At 44.9% G+C, this 22,858-nt stretch overlaps 2 protein-coding genes across 3 annotated transcripts; both read right to left on the bottom strand.

Annotated features, from left to right (window-relative positions):
* Nucleotides 1-5: 5 nt before the first annotated feature.
* Nucleotides 6-4,539, bottom strand: tp53i3 (tumor protein p53 inducible protein 3). 2 transcript variants are annotated; one of them, XM_041854604.2, is made up of 7 exons: nt 4,405-4,539; nt 3,952-4,001; nt 3,473-3,582; nt 2,959-3,226; nt 1,200-1,412; nt 776-972; nt 6-385 (listed from the first exon to the last, which is right to left on the bottom strand). In XM_041854604.2, exons 1-7 carry the CDS (start codon nt 4,425-4,427, stop codon nt 191-193), a joined length of 1,056 nt encoding a protein of 351 aa, XP_041710538.1. In that variant the 5' UTR covers nt 4,428-4,539; the 3' UTR covers nt 6-190. The 2 variants fall into 2 exon arrangements, with proteins under 2 accessions (XP_041710538.1, XP_041710539.1); XM_041854605.2 differs by having other exon boundaries at nt 3,473-3,613; nt 4,405-4,497.
* Nucleotides 4,540-7,182: 2,643 nt separating this feature from the next.
* cenpo (centromere protein O) lies at nt 7,183-12,989 on the bottom strand. Its single transcript, XM_041854607.1, has 6 exons — nt 12,732-12,989; nt 12,469-12,617; nt 12,045-12,207; nt 11,653-11,924; nt 11,215-11,377; nt 7,183-7,346 (listed from the first exon to the last, which is right to left on the bottom strand). The coding sequence occupies exons 1-6, from the start codon at nt 12,748-12,750 to the stop codon at nt 7,237-7,239; spliced, it is 876 nt and encodes a 291-aa protein (XP_041710541.1). The 5' UTR covers nt 12,751-12,989; the 3' UTR covers nt 7,183-7,236.
* Nucleotides 12,990-22,858: the final 9,869 nt, after the last annotated feature.

Here is a 22,858-nt window from a genome sequence, read left to right as displayed (position 1 = left end):
TGTTGGGAAAGGGCTCGTAAATAAGCATTTCATGGTAAAGTCTACACCTGTTGTATTCGGCACATGTGACAAATAACATCTTATTTTATTTTGATATACGTTATAGAGGTGAATGGTCATCAACCAAGTTGCTCAACCAAATGTTGAGTTTGGAAGTAGACGGAGTGATGACAAGTCACCGGTGGTCCCATCATTGCGGGTTCATGACATTAATGACAATCTTTCCCATGTTTCTATTGGCTTCCATGTGTCTGTGAGCATCAGCTACCTGTTCCAGACCGAACGTGCTGTCGATCACAGGCCTCAGGCGGCAGGGGGAGCTGGTGGGGTCTGAGAAGTGGGGTAGGGCCCTTTCTGAGAAGGCTCTCACCAGATCTGCTTTATACTAACAGGAGAAAATACAGGATCACACACTTCACATTTAGAAAGTGGTAACAGAGACAGTGTTCTAGGCTGGGGGTAAGGCTTAAGTATTTCATTCCATGGTGTTTGAGTTAGAGGTCCATGTCCAACACATTTACATTTTAGTCATTTAGCAGACGCTCTTATCCAGAGCGACTTACAGTTAGTGAGTGCATACATTTTTCATACATATTGTAAGTATAACTTTGGGCATCATTGACACAGAAAATCTGTGTTGTCAGCGCTGCCTTTCACAGACATCATATTTTAACCTTTTGTATTTACCTTATACTATTAGTTTCTACTGTGGAAAGAATTTCCTGTCAAAGGACAATAAATCAATTGATCAATCAATCAATCGTCAATACTTCACCTGCAGACTGCGTGACCTGAGGAGACTACAGAGGAGCTGTCCTCGTTTGGACAGCAGCTTGCCCAGTATGTCTCCCGCCACGGCCTTTCCTCCCATGCAGCCGTACAGCACCCATCGTCCATCTGTGGCCAGACAGGCCACGTTCCTCTCCCAGTTGGACCCACCAATGCAGTCCAGGATGACGTTTGCTCCTCTGCCTGAAACAAAGCTTGCCTGTTTAGTCTAGTTTGACCCAATGGTTTCACTGGATACACATCTCTCTCCGTATGTCTAAGATTTGTATTCACACACAATGGTTTGTATGCATATGATACAGACAATTATCAAATGCACTAACTCAATGTTGTAAGCAGTTCACAACACCCTAGATTCATTATTATGTGAAGTGGCATTTATGTTCTCATTGATCTGATTATTAACTCACCTGCTGTAAAATCATTAACTTTCTCTGCAAAGTCCTCCTGTTTGTAGTTGAAACCAGCAGCGGCTCCCAGTGTCTCTGCCATCTGTAGTTTCTCAGAGCTTCCTGCAGTAACTATGGGAATAGCCCCAGCCAATCGGACCAGCTGGACAGCGGCAGTCCCAACCCCACTGGCCCCAGCGTGCACCAACACTATCTCTCCCTCCTTCACCTGAGCTATGAAAGAAGAGATACAGTGCCTTGCAAAAGTATTCATCCCCCTTGGTGTTTTTCCTATTTTGTTGCATTACAACCTGTAATTTAAATGGATTTTTATTTGGATTTCATGTAATGGACATACACAAAATAGTCCAAATTGATGAAGTGAAATGAAGCCCCTAAATAAGATCTGGTGCAACTGTCACATGATCTCAGTATATATACACCTGTTCTGAAAGGGCCCAGAGTCTGCAACGCAACTAAGCAAGGGGCACCACCAAGCAAGTGGCACCATGAAGACCAAGGAACTCTCCAAACAGGTCAGGGACAAAGTTGTGGAGAAGTACAGATCAGGGTTGGGTTATAAAAAAAATATCAGAAACTTTGAACATCCCACGGAGCACCATTAAATCCATTATAAAAAAACCTGCCAAGAGAGGGCCGCCCACCAATACTCACGGACCAGGCAAGGAGGGCATTAATCAGAGAGGCAACAAAGTGACCAAAGATAACCCTGAAGGAGCTGCAAAGCTCCACAGCGGAGATTGGAGTATCTGTCCATAGGACCACTTTAAGCCGTACACTCCACAGAGCTGGGCTTTACGTAAGAGTGGCCAGAAAAACCCCATTGCTTAAAGAAAAAAAAACTCTGGTCAGATGAGACTAAAATTGAGCTTTACGGCCATCAAGGAAAACACTATGTCTGGCGCAAACCCAACACCTCTCATCACCCCGAGAACACCATCCCCACAGTGAAGCATGGTGGTGGCATCATCATGCTGTGGGGATGTTTTTCATCGGCAGGGACTGGGAAACTGGTCAGAATTGAAGGAATGATGGATGGTGCTAAATACAGGGAAATTCTTGAGGGAAACCTGTTTCAGTCTTCCACAGATTTGAGACTGGGACGGAGGTTCACCTCCAGCAGGACAATGACCCTAAGCATACTGCTAAAGCAACACTCAAGTGGTTTAAGGGGAAACATTTAAATGTCTTGGAATGGCCTAGTCAAAGCCCAGATCTCAATCCAATTGAGAATCTGTGGTATGACTTAAAGATTGCTGTACACCAGCGGAACCCATCCAACTTGAAGGAGCTGGAGCAGTTTTGTCTTGAAGAAAGGGCAAAAATCCCAGTGGCTAGATGTGCCAAGCTTATAGAGACATATCCCAAGAGACTTGCAGCTGTGAATAGTTATGCATGCTTAAGTTTTCAGTTTTTTTGTCTTATTTCTTGTTTGTTTCACAAACAAAAATATTTTGCATCTTCAAAGTGGTAAATCAAATAAAACAAACCACAAAAAAATCCATTTTAATTCCAGGTTGTAAGGCAACAAAATAGGGAAAATGCCAAGGGGGGTGAATACTTTCGCAAGCCACTGTACATCATACATTTACAAGTCTGGGTTTCCTGATCGGTGCTTTGATTGAATGCTTCAATGCAAATATGAAGTAGCCTTTCTTGGCCAAGCAGGTCTCCCTTGGAAAAGAGGTATTCTGACCTCAATGGGACTTCCTGGTTAAAGAAAGGTTAAAGAAAAAGAAAAGTGGCTATATGGGCCTACCTACGAAGTGCAGGAGCTGAAACGCAGTGAGCCAGGCCTCAGGTATGGCAGCAGCCTGGTAGACAGTGAGATGAGGGGGGATAGACATGAGAAGCTCCTCTGGAACAGCCACATACTCGGCATACCCGCCTCCAGAGAGTAGGGTCATGACCCGGTCCCCGGGCCCCCAGCACTTCCTAACCCCTGGGCCAACGCTGACCACCGTACCAGCCGCCTCCAATCCCATGACCTCACTCTCACCAGGTGGAGCGGGGTACAGTCCTTTCCTCTGTCAAAAATAGAAACAACTTTATTATCTTAGCATAACAATAGTTAACATAATATTTGCAATCCACTTTAGCAATTGAGCCTGCTGAACATTCACCTCTATATGAGCTTGCTATAGGCGACGCTATACAGGCATAGGCCAACAGTGATCCCGTAACTGTCCAATATGAGGTGAAAGAAGTGACAAAGACTTTGTTGTTGATCGTAGAGCCATAGATGAATATTCATATGGTCTATAGGGGTATACCTGCAATGTGTCAGCCCTGTTGAGAGCGGTTGCATGGACTCTGATGAGGACTTCTCCATGTTCAGGTTGAGGTCTGGGGACATTCCTCAACAGCATACTCTCTGGTCCCCCTGGTGTGTCAACACACACTGCCATCATCATCTGATAACCATTAATAAATAATAAATAAATAATTATATTTGGCAGACGCCTTTCAGGACACTCAAAGAGGTTATGAGGTTAAGAGTACATAAAATCAAGTGCAGGTTAAAATCAATTTTATTCCACAGAGGAACAAAATCAAATCATTCAATAGTGATCCAATACATAACCTAATATAAGTTAAGTTCTCTACGACAAAGCTTTGCTCTGCATGTGCTGTATGACAAGCACATTTTAGCACACTTCTGCATGTCGACAATAGTCAAAAAAGTAATGTTCCTTTATGGAAATATAGCGTAATAAAAGCGTAATAAAGACTTTGTTAATAAGATACTTGCCTTGTTTTCTGATGGTCTCTGATGTTGTGACATGTCTTAAAGAACCTTGACTGAAAAAATAAGTTCAGAACTGATTTACAAACAAAACATCTGTAGCCCGTTGATCCAAGAAATGCGTTGCGCAAAGTTTACGCAGTGTTGATTTAGGTAGTGCAACAATGTAGCCATTGACAAATTAGTACAATCGCCAATGTAGCTTTTATTACAGATATTTTGTTGCGAGTATTGGCTACATTGTTTAAATGTCCTATCACATCGCCAATGTGGGCAGATTGTTGCCAGAACTATCGAACATCTCTCGAGCTCATTCTGCCACAAAACAGGAGAGGGCAATGAACTTCTTGAATTACGAAAATATGTTATGCAAGGTAAGAAAAAATTAGATTACACAACAAGAGGTGCTGCAAATAAAGCATTATAGTAATCTTGAAAGCTTGTTTTTAGGCTACTTACCAAAAGAGGCTCAACAATTCCATGTACTTTTAGTGGGTTTATGAGTTGCCTGATTGTAATTCCTCCCACCCGCTGTCCCCCACTTCATATTTGTAGTGAGGGAACACAAGCAAGCTAAATAATTACCTCTCAAAACCGTTTCAAGAAAAAACATAAACCAAAGATTATAGGCTACACTCTGAAATACGCCAATTTAATGAAATTGTGACAACCAACAGACTAATAACCATGTAAGGACTGAGTTATTAAACAACACTTTGGAGAAGAAAAAAAACGGTGACAATGTTCAACACATTATAATTAGAGAAGAACAATAAACACACTCATTCAATGACCTACCACCCCTGGGAGAAATACAATAACCCTACAACAATGCTTGCTTAGATGTCATAGCAGCCAACACTCCCACATGCAGCCTACTCAGAGTAGCCTGCTGATCTGCTTGCATCCACACCTCGAAAGGTAACAGAGCACACATGCTTGTGATACAGGTCCTCGTTCATTGACCAGGTAAGACAATATGATAAAACCCTGATTTGCAAGTGAAACTTCATGGATACAATGAATAAGAATAGATTTAGTTATGGTAATGTTTAGGTAAGCATAGTCAATGTGATGAAAATTTAACAAATAGAGAAAAATCAAAACTAATGTATTCCTTTTATTTCCAAGCACCATGATAAGGCATGATCTGGATATGACCGAGGTGGTCAACCGTAAGAGACCGAAGTCTGTTCTGGATGTGAGATTTCTGAATCACCAGGAGGACATTATTCTTCAACACAAACTGACCCTGTTAGACACGAGGCACAGGTACACCCTCAGAGTTCTGTGTCAGGATAGAAACTCACTGATGATGGAACACAGGAAACTACTACTTCTCAAAGTATGCGAACCTCGCGCCACTATCAACAAAACCATGATAGAGATATCCGAAACTAAAAAGGCAAGGATGGATCGTGCCGTCTCTGCCTCTGACAACAGAAGGTTGTACTCCGGTAAATCTCTTTCCATCGACAGAGGAAAACTAGTCTCATGTTGGCAGACACCACACAGTAATCTCATTGTAGAGAAACCTAGAATGGCTGGGGTTGAGGCTAGAGGAACACCAACGCTGAGCTCGAGGAGATCTCAGTCAGCACAGCCCAAAACCGTACACTCTGCCAAGCACAGAGAGACACAGGCAGGGGTGGTGCACTCTGCCAAGCACAGAAAGACACAGGCAGGGGTGGTGCACTCTGCCAAGCACAGAGAGACACAGGCAGGGGTGGTGCACTCTGCCAAGCACAGAGAGACACAGGCAGGGGTGGTGCACTCTGCCAAGCACAGAGAGACACAGGCAGGGGTGGTGCACTCTGCCAAGCACAGAGAGACACAGGCAGGGGTGGTGCACTCTGCCAAGCACAGAAAGACACAGGCAGGGGTGGTGCACTCTGCCAAGCACAGAGAGACACAGGCAGGGGTGGTGCACTCTGCCAAGCACAGAGAGACACAGGCAGGGGTGGTGCACTCTGCCAAGCACAGAGAGACACAGGCAGGGGTGGTGCACTCTGCCAAGCACAGAGAGACACAGGCAGGGGTGGTGCACTCTGCCAAGCACAGAGAGACACAGGCAGGGGTGGTGCACTCTGCCAAGCACAGAGAGACACAGGCAGGGGCTGGGGTGTTTTCTTTCATGCAGCTGAGGCAAATGTCCACTATCGACTGCATCTCAGAAAAGGAGCTGGCCAGCCAACAGCAATATGCTAGAGGAGAGAAGGAGAGACTCAAACAATGTCAGCGGGATATGCTAAGCCAGAAAATAAACACCTTTCTGAAAACACTTGACAACACTTATAGTGAGCAAATGGAAACCAAAACAACCCTATGACAGAAGTCTTGCTTTCACAGGTCAGATGAAAAGACGGTATACAATTTTCTTGAGAAACCTGATCTTCATATCGTGTTTCATGTAGACTATTTGGTTTCCTAGTAACCTTTGTGAAGTAATTATCCACTTTTGAAGGACTGTAAATGTAGACCATCAGGGGAATAGTACCACTGCTTTTAGTTAACTGATGCAGTCAAATAAATCAAGACAATACCAATTCAGCTTAGCAACATACTGTATTATTGTCATTATATTGCAAACAGGGTTGTCAAACTAGAGTAAAATGGGTACTTTTCTTTTTTATTAACAAAAATATATACATGTGCAAACAATGTTGAATAAGCGTAAGGGAATGGCAAGTACATTAACTCAAAAATATATACACTGAGTGTACAAAACATGAATAACACCTGCTCTTTCCATGACATAGACTGACCAGGTGAAAGCTATGATCCCTTATGGAAGTCACTTGTTAAATCCACTTCAAATCAGTGTAAATAAAGGGGAGGAGACAAGTTAAAGATGATTTTTTAAGCCTTAAGACAATTGAGACATGGATTGTGTATGTGTGCCATTCAGAGGGTGAATGGGCAAGACAAAATATTTAAGTGTCTTTGAATGGGGTATGGTAGTAGGTGACAGGCACACCAGTTTGTGTCAAGAACTGCAACACTGCTGGGTTTTTCACACAACAGTTTCCCATGTGTATCAAGAATGGTCCACCACCCAAAGGACATCCAGACAACTTGACACAACTGTGGGAAGCATTGGAGTCAACATGGGCCAGCATCCCTGTGGAACACTTTCAATACCTTGTACAGTCCATGCCCCGACAAATTGTTGGGGGGGGTAGATAGTGACTGACAATGAAATTAGTATAAAAAGAAACGTAAAAGAAACGTAATACATTGACATAAACAACTGTTCAGTCTTGAGTGTATTTACAGCATACTGTGTTCAGACTAAGCGATACTGCCAGTCTTCTTCATGGTCACCAAGGCTGTGTGTAATGGAGTCTCCAGGAGTAGGGCGTGGTTCTTCTTCCATTGTGGAGAACCGGCCAGAGCAGCGTCTATACACACACAAACACGTTACCGAAGAAACTGACTTGTGCATGGATAAAAATAACATCCTCATGCATTATATATATATATATATATACACACAAAATCAGCAGGGGATCAAATACTTGTTTCCCTCACTGTGTGTGTGTGTATATATATAGAATATATATATATATATATATATATATATATATATATATATATATATATATATATATATATATATATATATATATATACATATATACACATACACAGTGCATTCGGAAAGTATTCAGACCCCTCGACTTTTCCACATTTTGTTACGTTACAGCCTTATTCTAAAATTGATTAAATAAAAATGTGTCCTCATCAATCTACACACAATACCCCAAATGTATAAAACATAAAAAAACAAATACCTTATTTACATAAGTATTCAGACCCTTTGCTATGAGACTCAAAATGGAGCTCAGGTGCATCCGGTTTCCATTGATCATTCTTAAGATGTTCCTACAACTTGATTGAGTCCACCTGTGGTAAATACAATTGATTGGACATGATTTGGAAAGGCACACACCTGCCTATATAAGGTCCCACAGTTGACAATGGACAGAAGGACAACCATCTCTGTAGCACTCCACCAATCAGGTCTTTATGGTAGAGTTGCCAGACGGAAGCCACTCCTCAGTAAAAGGCACATGGCAGCCGCTTGGAGTTTGCCAAAAGGCACCTAAAGGACTCTCAGACCATGATAAAGAAGATTCCCTGGTCTGATGAAACCAAGATTGAACTCTTTGGCCTGAATGCCAAGCGTCACGTCTGGAAGAAACATTGCACCATCCCTATGGTGAAGCATGGTGGTGGCAGCATCATGCTGTGTGGATGTTTTTCAGCAGCAGGGACTGGGAGACTAGTCAGGATCGAGGGAAAGATGAACAGAGCAAAGAGCGGCCCAGCCAGAGCCCGGACTTGAACCCGATCGAACATCTCTGGAGAGAACTGAAAATAGCTGTGCAGTGACGCTCCCAATCCAACCTGACAGAGCTTGAGAGGATCTGCAGAGAAGAATGGGAGAAACTCCCCAAATACAGGTGTGCCATGCTTGTAGCGTCATACCCAAGAAGACGAGGCTGTAATCGCTGCCAAAGGTGCTTCAAAAAAGTAATGAGTAAAGGGTCTGAATACTTATGTAAATGTGATATTTCAGCTCCATTTTTTTTTATAAATTTGCAAAAATGTATACAAACCTGTTTTTGCTTTGTTATTATGGGGTATTGTGTGTAGATTGACGAGGGGGAAAAAACAATTTAATCCATTTCAGAATAAGGCCGTAACATAACAAAATTTGGAAAAAGTCAAGGGGTCTGAATACTTTCCAAATGCACTGTATAGACAGTACCTTCAGAAAGTATTCACACCCCTTGACTTTCTCAATTTTGGTGTTACAGCCTGCATTTAAAATGGATTACATTTTTGTTACTAGCCTACACACAATACCTCATAATGTCAAAGTGGAATTATGTTTTTAGAAATTGTTACAAATTATTTAAAAATGAAAAGCTGAAATGTCTTGAGTTAATAAGTATTCAATCCCTTTGTTATGGCTTAAATAAGTTCAGGAGAAATTTTTGTTTAAAAAGTCACATAATAAGTTGCCTGCTTACCAAGAACATAGTGGCCGAGTTACAGTTTTGACTTAAATCTCCTTGAAAATCTATGGCAAGACCTGAAAAAGGTTGTCAAGCAATGATCAACAACCAATTTGACAGAGCTTGAAGAATTTTGAAAAGAATAAATGGGCAACTTTGTCATTATGGCGTATTGTGTGTGCATGGGTGAGATAAAAAAAAAATCAATTTCATTTTGAATTCAGGCTGGAACAGAACAAAATGTAGAATAAGTCAAGGGGTATGAATACTTTCTGAAGGCACTGTATATATACACACTACCGGTCAAAAGATTTAGAACACCTACTCATTCAAGAGTTTTTCTTTATTTTTACTATTTTCTACATTGTAGAATAATAGTGAAGACATCAAAACTATGAAATAACACATATGGAATCATGTAGTAACCCAAAAAAGTGTTAAACAAATCAAAATATATTTTATATGTGAGATTCTTCAAATAGCCACCCTTTGCCTTGATGACAGCTTTGCACACTCTTGGCATTCAACCAGCTTCATGCATTTCAAGTCCATATTACGGCAAGAATAGCTCAAATAAGCAAAGACAAACGACAGTCCATCAATAATTTAAGACATGAAGGTCAGTCAATACGGAACGTTTCAAGAACTTTGAAAGTTTCTTCAAGTTCAGTCGCAAAAACCATCAAGCGCTATGATGAAACTGGCTCTCATGAGGACCGCCACAGGAATGGAAGACCCAGAGTTACCTCTGCTGCAGAGGATAAGTTCATTAGAGTTACCAGCTTCAGAAATTGCAGCCCAAAGAAATGCTTCACAGAGTTCAAGTAACAAACACATCTCAACATCAACTGTTCAGAGGAGACTGAGTGAATCAGGCCTTCATGGTCGAATTGCTGCAAATAAACCACTACTAAAGGACACCAATAGGAAGAAGAGGCCTGCTTGGGCCAAGAAACACGAGCAATGGACATTAGACCGGTGGAAATTTGTCCTTTGGTCTTAAGTCCAAATTGGAGACTTTTGGTTCCAACCGCTGTGTTTTTGTGAGACGTGGTGTGGGTGAACGGATGATCTCCGCATGTGTATTTCCCACCGTGAAGCACGGAGGAGGAGGTATTATGGTGTGGGGGTGCTTTGCTGGTGACACTGTCTGTGATTTATTTAGAATTCAAGGCACACTTAACCAGCATGGCTACCACAGCATTCTGCAGCGATACACCATCCCATCTGGTTTGGGCTTAGTGGGACTATCATTTTTTTTTTAACAGGACAATGACCCAACACACCTCCAGGCTGTGTAAGGGCTATTTTACCAAGAAGGAGAGTGATGGAATACTGCATCAGATGACCTGGCCTCCACAATCCCCCGACCTCAACCCAATTGAGATGGTTTGGGATGAGTCGGACCGCAGAGTGAAGGAAAAGCAGCCAACAAGTGCTCAGCATACGTGGGAACTCCTTCAAGACTGTTAGAAAAACATTCCAGGTGAAGCTGGTTGAGAGAATGCCATGCGTGTGCAAAGCTGTCATCAAGGCAAAAGGTGGCTACTTGAAAGAATCTCAAATATTTTTTGGGGTTACTACATGATTCCATGTGTTATTTCATAGTTTTGATGTCTTAACTATTATTCTACAATGTAGAAAATAGTAAAAATTAAGAAAAACCCTTGAATGAGTAGTAGTTAAAAACGTTTTACCGGTAGTGTATATATATTTTTTTACATCCTTTAACAAGAGCCATAGATTAGAAAAGATAAGTATTGCTCGGTACGGTCAAAGGTTAATATTATCGACACTCCGGTACTCAAAGGTTAAAGATGCACTATACAGAAATCGCTCTGCCATTTCCTGGTTGCAAAAATTATAATAGTTCGCCTCATTTCAGTTTACGTGACAAAACAAGCAAGTGTAGTGTTGAGAATCATTGTACAATCTAAACTGCTGTAAAATAAAAACATTTTCCATAACCAAAAATATTGTATTTTCAGCTGTTTGAAGGTAGTGTACAAAACCTGATTTCAATGAGAATGACAGATCTATAACTCACATTTCTATGCGATTTTGGACGGGTCGCCCAAAAAGTTACATATTGCAGCTTTAATATTATCGACGCTCCGGTACACTCCTTTACACTCAAAAGGTTAATATTATGGGCGCTCCGGTACACTCAAAGGTTAATATTATCGACGCTCCGGTACACTCAAAGGTTCATATTATGTATCCAGTTGGTGTTTATGGGTTCTACCTTCAGACTCTATGTTGACCCGGGTGGGCAGGCATTGTGTGTGGTCAGCATACTGCAGTGTACACAGTGCAGCCCCGGCCTTCTCTCCTGCTATAGTGAACATCAGCACCAGTATGGTACAGAGAGCATTACTCTCCGCCACCTGAACAGAGCTATGGATCTCCTGGAAGCAGACAGAGAACAAGGCACAAGACTGGTCTAGACATTTCGTCTATAGTATGAACCTTCAGAGCAAGCATAATGTAGCCATCTAACATGCGGTGTACAGCTATGACAACAAAGGTTTCTGATACTATGTTCTTACACCACTCTTTACTTTGAGCAGACAATAACAGCGTATTTTTAGATCTGCATGTATAATATATGAAAATGGCTGAATATTCAATTTCAGATATCAATGTGGATGGCTGGTGCCCTGGTACTCTGATACGCTTGTACCTTGGTGAGGAGTAGCTGCTGCTTGCGGCCAGCGTAGGCATTGAGATACTGGCTGAGGGTGTCCAGGAAAGCCCTGATGTCTGTCTGCATGTTGCCCTGCGCCACCAGCATCTCCAGGGGGATGAACGGAGGGATGTTATGCCGACAGATCCTCAGGTTAGACCCCAGGTCCATCTCCAGGTTATATGTCTCAAGGTAGACGCCTTCGTATGCAGTGGCCAACGAGACACACACTCCTTTACCTTTACGAGTCTGGAGGACATCATACCCACCTGAGAAAGTCAACAAAGGAGTGGATGGATGGTTAGTGATATTATCTAAAGAGTTGATATAAAACACACACAGAGAGAGACACAGAGATTGTTGAACATGTTTGGGTTATAGGTACCTACCTATAAGATGGTGAGCATGAAGCAGGTCCTTCAGTTGTGTGTGTGTGGCCATCAACAGTAGAAGTTCTGAGTTCTCTGAGCCATCTTCCAGGTCATCAACATCCTCGTCCCTCTCACGTGGAACACCTGTTTGGTCCAGTAGAGATCTCATCTTCTGGAGAGACTAGAAAACAATGCATCATGTTGAACTACTGTAAGCTCTGAGCAGCAGCCTACGACCAGACATTGACTTATCATATTCACCTGCAACCTGTGTTAACCTTGGTTTTAAATAGTATCAAACAGTTATGTACATTTTTTAACATTCTATAACAACACCTCCACCTATTAGTAAGCTTCCATTTATTCAGATAATAAATGATAGCTACTGCCAGGTAATATGATATCAGTATAAGTGATCTCAGAAACGATCTAGCTAGCTTACCGTATTTGCCTTTATTTCAACTTTTAACTGGTCTCTTTTATTGAGGAGTGCTTGCAGTGTTGCATTCAGCTCATCCTCGCGACTACTCTGCTGCTTCAATGCCAAGTTGTTCGCCTCCATTTCCAACATGTTCAAGTGCCCCAAAACATCTGGGGATATAAAAAGGTTGGATAATAAATTATAACCAACCAGCAAGGTAAATTATACACATGTGTACAAACTCTTGATAATGCAAACACAGTTATAACGTTATCTAACTCTACCTTTTCTCGCCTCTTCCATTGCGCCCTCCCGTGTGAGCTAGCTAACTTTAGCTAACTAGGGTCGTTTTGAAAGTTGTCAGCAAAGACTGAACAATGTTGGATACGCGTAAGTGAATGCCAAAATAAAACACTAATGACGCGTGCATTAAGTTATTAAGTACATTAGATATATTTAACTCTTAATAACACATGCCCATTGGGTCACTTCAATTTGGCGGCTAGATTTCCAACCCGGAAGAAAATCAAAACAAACTGTCTGTTTTCTTTCTTTCTTTCGTTCTTCTTCTTCTTCTTCGGGATTGGGTTGGCGGATCACATCCAAATTTTTTTACTTTATACACCGCCACCTACTGTACTGGAGTGTGAGGCCAGTCACGGCCTACATACATTCCATTCTCTTCATTAGTCCTGTTCCTCTTAAAACGTGAAATAGAGCCCTAGACACCACTTCCTCCACCTCTTTCCTCCCCCCACTACATCACCCAAACCTCAACCCCGACCAGCCTCTCTAAGCCTTTCACACAATCTCTCCCTATCTACATCATACAGTTCACAAAATATCAATAAATGCTCCACTGTAGTCTACTCCACACAACTTCCTCTCTCCTACATCCCATACTCCCCACCTCTTCCTTTACTGACCAGTGCACGCGATAAAATTGCCTCCCCTTACTACTAGCAACCCACTCCCTTTGCCAAAGATCGAGCCCTTTTGCCCGGACTTGACTTCCCTGCAGCCCAGCGGGACCTGAATATCTACCCCCTCTCTCCTCACAGCACTCTTAGCCACCACATCAGCCTTCTCATTACGCTCCACACCATATCGTCACTCCTCAGAAAAGCAGTCCTCCATAGGACTGAATGGAATTCTACAGTATTTCATTTAAATGTTTTAAGGACAAAATGACGTCTTTAAGTATTTGTGTTGTTGTAGTGGGGACCGTAAGATTAGCACTTTCTAAAAACTATACTGTAAGGAAAATGTTTTTATATATTTTTTTCATTTTTTATTTGTATGTTTAGCTCATATAATATAATTTAGTATATTATGCATTAAGGTTTCTATAATAAAATAAACATGGCAAAATCAAATGTAGACAATAGTAAATGCATTTCTATAACTTCCAAAGAATCTGAATCAGTAGGAGTGACATTTTTGGGAGCAAGTGGACTCTTGCCTTTTGGCAGATCCATTTGTGGTTTCAGGGTGGGTGAGAAAGGAGTTGGGTGCAGTTGAATCAGTGAAGGTAACCTGTAGTGGATTTGTGATGTTTGTTTGTGTTTCTTCTGACCAGAGGGAGCAGGTGCTCCGTATCACGTAACTTGTGTCAAGATCTGTTTCTTGCTTTGCTCTTAGGAACAGGGCACCATTGAAAGGAGAGATTTCTGGGGTAGCGTTAAGTGTGGAGATGGAGCAATTGAAGTTGAAAATTCCTGGTGTTTGTGACGCCCGCCGTTTGGTGCGATACATACCCAGTGGGGGAGTGTGGTGAAACAGAGGAGTGACTGTCACAGTGTTGCCAACTTAGCGAGTATTCAGACCCCTCTAGCGACACATTTTCAAAAAAAAGCGACTAGCGACAAATCTAGCGATTTGTTTTTGGTGGAGGTCAGAGACCTGGCCATGTGGTGCCAGGATAACAACCACTCCCTCAACGTGACCAAGACAAAGGAGATGATTGTGGACTACAGGAAAAAAAAGAGGACTAAGCACGCCCCCATTCTCATCGACAGGGCTGTAGTGGAACAGGTTGAGAGCTTCAAGTTCATTGGTGTCCACATCACCAACAAACTATCATGGTCCAAACACACCAAGACATTCGTGAAGAGGGCACGACAAAACCTATTCCCCCTCATGAGACTGAAAAGATTTGGCATGGGTCCTCAGATCCTCAAAAAATTATACAGCTGCACCTTCGAGAGCATCCTGACTGGTTGCATCACCGCCTGGTATGGCAACTGCTCGGCCTCCGACCGCAAGGCACTACAGAGGGTAGTGTGTACGGCCCAGTACATCACTGGGGCCAAGCTTCGTGCCATCCAGGACCTCTATACCAGGCGGTGTGAGAGGAAGGCCCTAAAAATTGTAAAAGACTCCAGCCACCCTAGTCATAGACTGTTCTCTCTGCTATCGCACGACAAGCGGTACCGGAGTGCCAAGTCTAGGTCCAAAAGACTTCTCAACAGCTTCTACCCCCAAGCCATAAGACTCCTGAACAGCTAATCATGGCTACCCGAACTAGTTGCACTGCCCCCCCCCCCACCCCCACCCCATCCCATCTTTTTACACTGCTGCTACTCTGTTAATTATTTATTAACAGAGTAGCATGTACATATTACCTCAACTACCTCAACTAGCCGGTGCCCCCGCACATTGACTCTGCACCGGTACCCCACTGTATATATAGCCTCCCTACTGTTATTTTATTTTACTTCTGCTCTTTTTTTCTCAACACTTTTTTGTTGTTGTTTTATTTTACATTTTTAATAAAAAAATTAATGCATTGTTGGTTAAGGGCTGTAAGTAAGCATTTCACTGTAATGTCTACACCTGTTGTATTCGGCGCATGTGGCCAATAAATGATTTGATTTGATTTATTGGAGACTTTTGGAGACTGGCACGTATCGTTCTTACTCTTCTCAACAAGCAGTGGGTGCTGCCGTGGGTCACCACCCCTGTCCCACCCCCGTCCCAAAGCACAGTCCTCGCACAGCAGTCCCTCCCAGCTGCAGTCAGAACAGGAGATGTTCACTCCTCCGCGTCCAGACTGCAAATGAATTGCGCATGCGGGAAGCCGCCACTGGCTGATCCCGCCCTGGCTTACATTCAGGGAGGGATGTAAATGTAGTGTGTTTTTTACTCACTTTTTGTCTCTCCCACAACGTTATTCCTCTCTCCTACAGCGTCCATCACAATTACATGCACATGGCCAATTATGAAAGTTAGGTGATGTAGTCATTTAGTGACTTCTAGCGACAACAATCTCTCCCTCAACGTGACCAAGACAAAGGAGATGATTGTGGACTACAGAAAAAAAAAGAGGACTGAGCACGCCCCCATTCTCATCGACTGGGCTGTAGTGGAACAGGTTGAGAGCTTCAAGTTCCTTGGTGTCCACATCACCAACAAACTATCATGGTCCAAACACACCAAGACAGTCGTGAAGAGGGCACGACAAAGCCTATTCCCCCTCAGGAGACTGAAAAGATTTGGCATGGGTCCTCAGATCCTCAAAAAATTCTACAGCTGCACCATCGAGAGCATCCTGACTGGTTGCATCACCGCCTGGTATGGCAACTGCTTGGCCTCCGACCGCAAGGCACTACAGAGGGTAGTGCGTACGGCCCAGTACATCACTGGGGCCAAGCTTCATGCCATCCAGGACCTCTATACCAGGCGGTGTCAGAGGAAGGCCCTCAAAATTGTAAAAGACTCCAGCCACCCTAGTCATAGACTGTTCTCTCTGCTGCCGCACGGCAAGCGGTACCGGAGTGCCAAGTCTAGGTCCAAAAGACTTCTCAACAGCTTCTACCCCCAAGCCATAAGACTCCTGAACAGCTAATCATGGCTACCCGGACTATTTGCACTGCCCCCCCACCCCATCCTTTTTACGCTGCTGCTACTCTGTTAATTATTTATGCATAGTCACTTTAACTCTACCCACATGTACATATTACCTCAACTAGCCGGTGGCCCCCACACATTGACTCTGCAACGGTACCCCCCTGTATATATAGCCTCCCTACTGTTATTTTATTTAACTTCTGCCTTTTTTTTCTCAACACTTTTTTGTTGTTGTTTTATTTTTACTTTTTTGTTAAAAATAAATGCACTGTTGGTTAAGGGCTGTAAGTAAGCATTTCACTGTGATGTCTGCACCTGTTGTATTCGGCGCATGTGACCAATAAAATTTGATTTGATTTGATTTGATTTTTTAGGACAGCCAATAGCTACTTTCCTTACTGAGGAGTTGGCAACACTGGACTGTCAGTCCTTTTGAGTTTTGAGTCAGTCTCTACCAGACAAAGTCATGTTAGGATATATCAGTTATCCTGTTAGAGCTTTTGTGCTGAATCCACTGCGCTGTTTCAGGTGCAACGTTTATGGTCATGTCATAGCAGTGTGTAGGAAGGAGATTCCAAGATGTGGGAAGTGTGCAGGAGGGCATGGGCTAGAAGACTGTAGTTTTGGTGGATAAAGTTGTGTGTGTCAACTGTAGGGGTGCCCATTTTTGTTATGATTTAACTGGATAGAACCCAAATGCAGACAAGTACACCAAGCCAGAGAAGTTTTAACAGGTTTATTTACAATGTTCAACGTCCAGGTTTCCAAATATAGGGGAAGAGCAAGTCCAGGTACAGGGAGGGTAACAGATCCAGAACAGGGCAGGTGTGGTACCGTAATGTCCTAGTGTCCGTGGTGAGTCCAAAAGAGAGGTCCGGTAATGGAGAGCAGGATGGTGGTGGCAGGAGTGAAGCGGAGGCAGGAGTCAGGTTCCAAATATATGGTCGTCTTGACTATGATCTGACGATGAGTGGTAAGTTTGACCGGGTCTTAAAGGCTGAGGTGATTATGGTGAATGAGCTGCAGCTGGAACCCTGACTCCCGCACACCAGACCTCACTCCTGCAATCAAGGACAGACAGAGGGGAGGGAGAGAGCTACCTAGCAGTAGTAGGCCTAACAGTACCCCCCCCTCTACGGACGCCACCTGGCGGCCGACGGGGTTTATCGGGATGTAACCTATGAAACTCTCGGACCAGAGCAGGATCCACAATGAAGCTCCTGGGCACCCAGGAACGTTCCTCGGGACCATAACCCTCCCAATCCACCAGGTACTGGAAACCACGACCTCGGCGGCGAACATCCAGAAGTCGCCGGACAGTGTAGACCGGACCCCCACCCACGATCCTGGGCGGAGGAGGGGGACGAGAGGGCGGGCACAGAGGGCTAACCGATACAGGCTTAATCTGGGAAACATGAAAGGTGGAATGAACCCGTAGGGAGGCAGGAAGCTGTAGCTTAACCGCGCAGGGGTTAACAATAGACAGTATCTTGAACGGTCCTATAAAACGAGGCGCCATCTTCTTAGACTCCACCTTCAATGGAAGGTCCCGTGACTTCAGCCATACCTCTTGACCAGGAGAGTAACCGGGAGCCTGGGACCGGTGACGGTTGGCTTGCCTCTGCATGTACGCCGAAGCTCGGGACAGAGCTACCCTGGCCTTCCTCCAGACCTTGAAGCAGCGGCGCATGTGGGACTGCACCGAGGGTACCGCAAGTTCCCTCTCTTGGGAAGGGAACAGGGGAGGTTGATAACCCAGAGCACACAGAAAAGGAGACAAACCAGAGGAAGCGTTAGTCAAGGTGTTATGAGCATATTCCACCCAGGGGAGCATGGAGCTCCATGACCCAGGGTTAGACCCAGTGACACAGCGAAGAGCGGTCTCCATCTCCTGGTTCGCTCTCTCGGCTTGCCCGTTGGTCTGGGGGTGATATCCAGAGGACAGGCTGGATGTAATGCCCAAAGCTTTACAGAAAGCTTTCCACACCTGGGAGACAAACTGGGGACCCCTGTCAGAGACAATATCCGTGGGTAGACCATGAGAGCGGAACACATGTTCAACCAAAATATCAGCCGTCTCTCTGGCAGTGGGCAGTTTAGGTAGGGCCAAAAAATGAGCGAACTTAGAAAAACGATCAATCACCGTAAGAATGACAGTCTTACCAGACGAGGGGGAAGTCCAGTGACAAAATCCATAGCGATATGCGACCAGGGCCGGCTGGGTATAGGTAGAGGTCGTAGATGACCAGCGCTGGCCTGGGTGGAGTTTTTACTTCGTGCACATACCGTACAAGCAGCAATGAAGGCTCGAGTGTCCGCCTCCATCGTGGCCCACCAGAACTTCCGTCGCACAAAGTCAAGGGTCCGCGAAACTCCAGGGTGACAGGTAAGGGGAGACGAGTGAGCCCACTGAAGTACCTGGGAGCGAGCAGACTCAGGGACAAACATCCGGTTAGGAGGACCCCTCCCAGGGTCAGCTTGATGATGTTGAGCCTGTCTAACAATCCCCTCGATGTCACATGTGATGACTGCAATACTGCAGGTAGGAGGCAAAATGGGTTCAGGGTTACTACCAGTATCAACAGCCGAATGAACACGAGACAGGGCGTCAGGCTTGACGTTGCGTGACCCAGGACGGTAAGACAGAGAAAAATTGAATCTCCCAAAAAAATAGTGCCCACCTGGCTTGACGGGGGTTGAGCTGCTTCGCTGACTGGAGGTAAGCCAGATTCTTATGATCCGTCCAAACGATGAAGGGTTGTTCCGCCCCCTCCAACCAATGTCGCCACTCTCGAGAGCCAGCTTAACGGCGAGCAGTTCACGATTGCCAACATCATAATTCCTCTCTGCCTGAGAAAGTTTCCTTGAGAGAAAAGCACAGGGATGCAGTTTGTTATCTTCAGGAGAACGTTGTGACAACACTGCACCTGCCCCAGTGTCGGATGCATCCACCTCCACGACAAACTGGCGGTCGGGGGTCTGGCTGCATCAGAATGGGAGCTGAGGCGAAGCGATGTTTCAGTTCTTCGAACGCTGATTCGGCCCCCTTCATTCCAAGCGAACGGTCGTGAGATGGAGGTGAGAGCGGTGAGTGGCGCCGCAATGCGGCTGTAGTCCTTGATGAACCTCCTATAGAAGTTCGCAAACCCCAGGAATCGTTGAAGTTGTTTGCGGGTAGAGGGAGCTGGCCAGTCCGTGACAGCAGAGATCTTAGCTGGGTCCATCCGCAACTCCCCCTGAGCTATGATGTAACCCAAAAAAGAGGTCTCAGACACATGAAATTCACATTTCTCCATCTTCACAAACAGTTTGTTCTCCAACAACCTTTGCAACACCTGGCGCACATGCAGTTCATGTTCCTGGGAGGACTCTGAGAAAATCAAGATATCATCCAGATAGACAAAAACAAACCGATTCAACATGTCCCGAAGGACATCATTGACTAGTGCCTGAAAAACAGCAGGGGCATTGGACAACCCAAAAGGCATAACCAGATACTCAAAATGTCCCAAGGGTGTGTTGAAGGCAGTCTTCCATTCATCATCCTTACGAATGCGCACCAGGTGATACGCATTTCGTAGATCCAGTTTCGTAAAGATGGTAGCACCATGAAGGAGGGGAAAAGCAGAATTAATCAAAGGCAGAGAATACTTGTTCTTAATGGTGATGTTGTTAAGTCCACGGTAATCAATACAGGGTCTGAGGGTCTTATCCTTCTTAGCAACAAAAAGAATCCCGCTCCTACAGGTGACGAGGAAGGACGCATAATACCTGCCGCCAAGGAGTCCCGAATGTAGTTCTCCATAGCCTCCGTCTCCGGCCGGGAGAGATTGTACAGGCGACTGCTGGGGAGCGGGGCTCCTGGCTGGAGGTCAATGGCGCAGTCGTAAGGCCGGTGAGGAGGAAGAGAAGTAGCTCTGTGTTTGCAGAAAACGGATGCCAGGTCATGATACACGTCAGGAACAGCAGAAAGATCCATGGACTCCAGTGGAGGTTGAAGCACAGTACTGGCAGGAGTCTGAGCAGAACACAAACAATTCACATGACAAAATGTGCTCCATGAAACAATGCTACCTGTCACCCAATCAATGTGTGGATTGTGTCTTATGAGCCAGGGGATACCAAGGACCAGGGGAGTCTGTGGGCAGTCGATAATATGGAATTGAATGTTCTCCTGATGATTTCCCGACACTCTAAGACAAACAGGAACAGTCTGATGGGTAATACGGGTCAACAATTGTCCATTTAGACCCTTAGCCTGCAGCGGACAGTCCATAGGAACAGTCTCCAAATCCATTTGTTGAGCCCACTCTCTATCCAAAAAGCTTTCGTCGGCACCAGAGTCAATCAGCGCACTAACAGAGAAATTCTGGGACTGCCACTGGAGGGATGCCTGGAGCAGAATGCGGGGAGAAGAGGAAGAATCCGCTGCTCGGCTCACCAAAACTTCTCCCATTAATGATGAGCCGGCCCTTTTCCCGGACGAACTGGGCAGGAAGGAACGAAATGACCAGCTTCTCCACAATACAGGCAGACCCGAGCCTGAATACGACGTGCACGCTCCTCTGAGGACAACCGTGCACGACCCACCTCCATGGCTTCGGGTTCAGTGCTCCTCGTATCGACTCGGGAAGACACGGCTTTCTCCGTAGGGACGATGCAGGGAGGAGTTTGTTGATGACAGACAGGTTGCTTGGAACTAACACTCCTCTCCGGCGGCGCTCCCGAATCCGATTATCCAACCTGATAGTGAGTGAAATAAGATTATCCAGCGTAGGCGATTCATCATATGACACCAATTCATCTTTTAAAGTCTCAGACAAAGCATTGATGAACACTCCTTGTAATGCCTCGTCATTCCAACCACTCACTGCTGCTAAAGTCCGAAACTCCACTGCCATCTCCGCCACACTGCGAGCCCCCTGCCGAAGAGAAAACAACCGTTTCGCAGCCTCCTTGCCTCGTACTGGGTGGTCAAAAACCTTCCTCATCTCCGTGGTGAAGGCAACGTAAGCGTTGCAAATGTCCGACTGACTCTCCCATACCGCGGATCCCCAGGCACGAGCGGAACCGCTAGTAGAGATGATAAGGTAGGCAATACGGGCTCTTTCTGAGGCGTAGGTGAGGGACTGTTGTTCAAACACTAGCGAGCATTGAGTCAAAAAAATCGCCACAGGTTCCCATGTTCCCGTCATAGCGCTCTGGAGCAGGAACAAAAGGCTCTCTGATCTGGGCTGAAGGGGTAGTAAGGGCAGACACTTGATTGGAGAGTAATTGAACCTGATTAAGCAGCACCTGACTGTCCTCAGCAATCGTCTTAAACAGGGTATCATGTTGGCCAAGTAAAATGCCCTGATTGGCTATGGCAGTCCAAATTTGAGTGCACTCTGGGGTGGTATCCGAGCTACTGTCTGCTGGGTTCATGTTGGTCAGATCATACTGTTATGATTTAACTGGATAGAACCCAAATGCAGACAAGTACACCAAGCCAGAGAAGTTTTAACAGGTTTATTTACAATGTTCAACGTCCAGGTTTCCAAATATAGGGGAAGAGCAAGTCCAGGTACAGGGAGGGTAACAGATCCAGAACAGGGCAGGTGTGGTACCGTAATGTCCTAGTGTCCGTGGTGAGTCCAAAAGAGAGGTCCGGTAATGGAGAGCAGGATGGTGGTGGCAGGAGTGAAGCGGAGGCAGGAGTCAGGTTCCAAATATATGGTCGTCTTGACTATGATCTGACGATGAGTGGTAAGTTTGACCGGGTCTTAAAGGCTGAGGTGATTATGGTGAATGAGCTGCAGCTGGAACCCTGACTCCCGCACACCAGACCTCACTCCTGCAATCAAGGACAGACAGAGGGGAGGGAGAGAGCTACCTAGCAGTAGTAGGCCTAACAATTTTGCTGGGGATCCTCCTGAGAGGATCCCTGTGAGTAGTAGATATGTTTGGGCACAGAGGGATAGGCCGATGAGTGATTTATGCTTCGGTAAGGTTGGCTTCTTAGCGTTGGCTTCTTAGCGTTCATAGCAAGGGTTATCAACTGTACCGCAGAAATGGAATGTAAATCATCGAAAATAGATGTTGTGGTGGCAGCTGCAGATATAAGTATTTGGGTATACGAGATTTGACGTCAGAAGAGTTACAGGGTGTGTTGAGTGGTGGTTTCCCGTCCTCCCAGGCCGTTGGCATGGTGCAGGAGCAAATAGGGTCAAAGTAGTGGAATGGAGTAGTGGGCTTTTTAATGAGTGTAGGTGGCGTCTGCAAAGAAGTACCTGGTTGTACGAGATTTTACTGCAGAAGAGATATAAGATGTTTTGAGATGTAGTATATCTTTAAAATGGTGGTATATAGATGTAATGTTGGTTGGTGATAAGAGCGTCTGCTAAATGACTAAAATGTAAATGTAAAATGTATGGTGATGCAATTCCCCCCCTTTCTATTTTTCTGTAGCTCAGCTGGTAGAGCACGGTGCTTGTAACGCCAAGGTAGTGGGTTCGATCCCCGGGACCACCCATACACAAAAATGTATGCACGCATGACTGTAAGTCATGCTAAATGGCATAAA

Source organism: Coregonus clupeaformis, chromosome 29 (genome assembly GCF_020615455.1).
Source record: "Coregonus clupeaformis isolate EN_2021a chromosome 29, ASM2061545v1, whole genome shotgun sequence".
NCBI lineage: Eukaryota > Metazoa > Chordata > Actinopteri > Salmoniformes > Salmonidae > Coregonus > Coregonus clupeaformis.
Note: the sequence above shows the minus strand (reverse complement) of the source record. Positions and strands in the feature narration are given on the sequence as shown.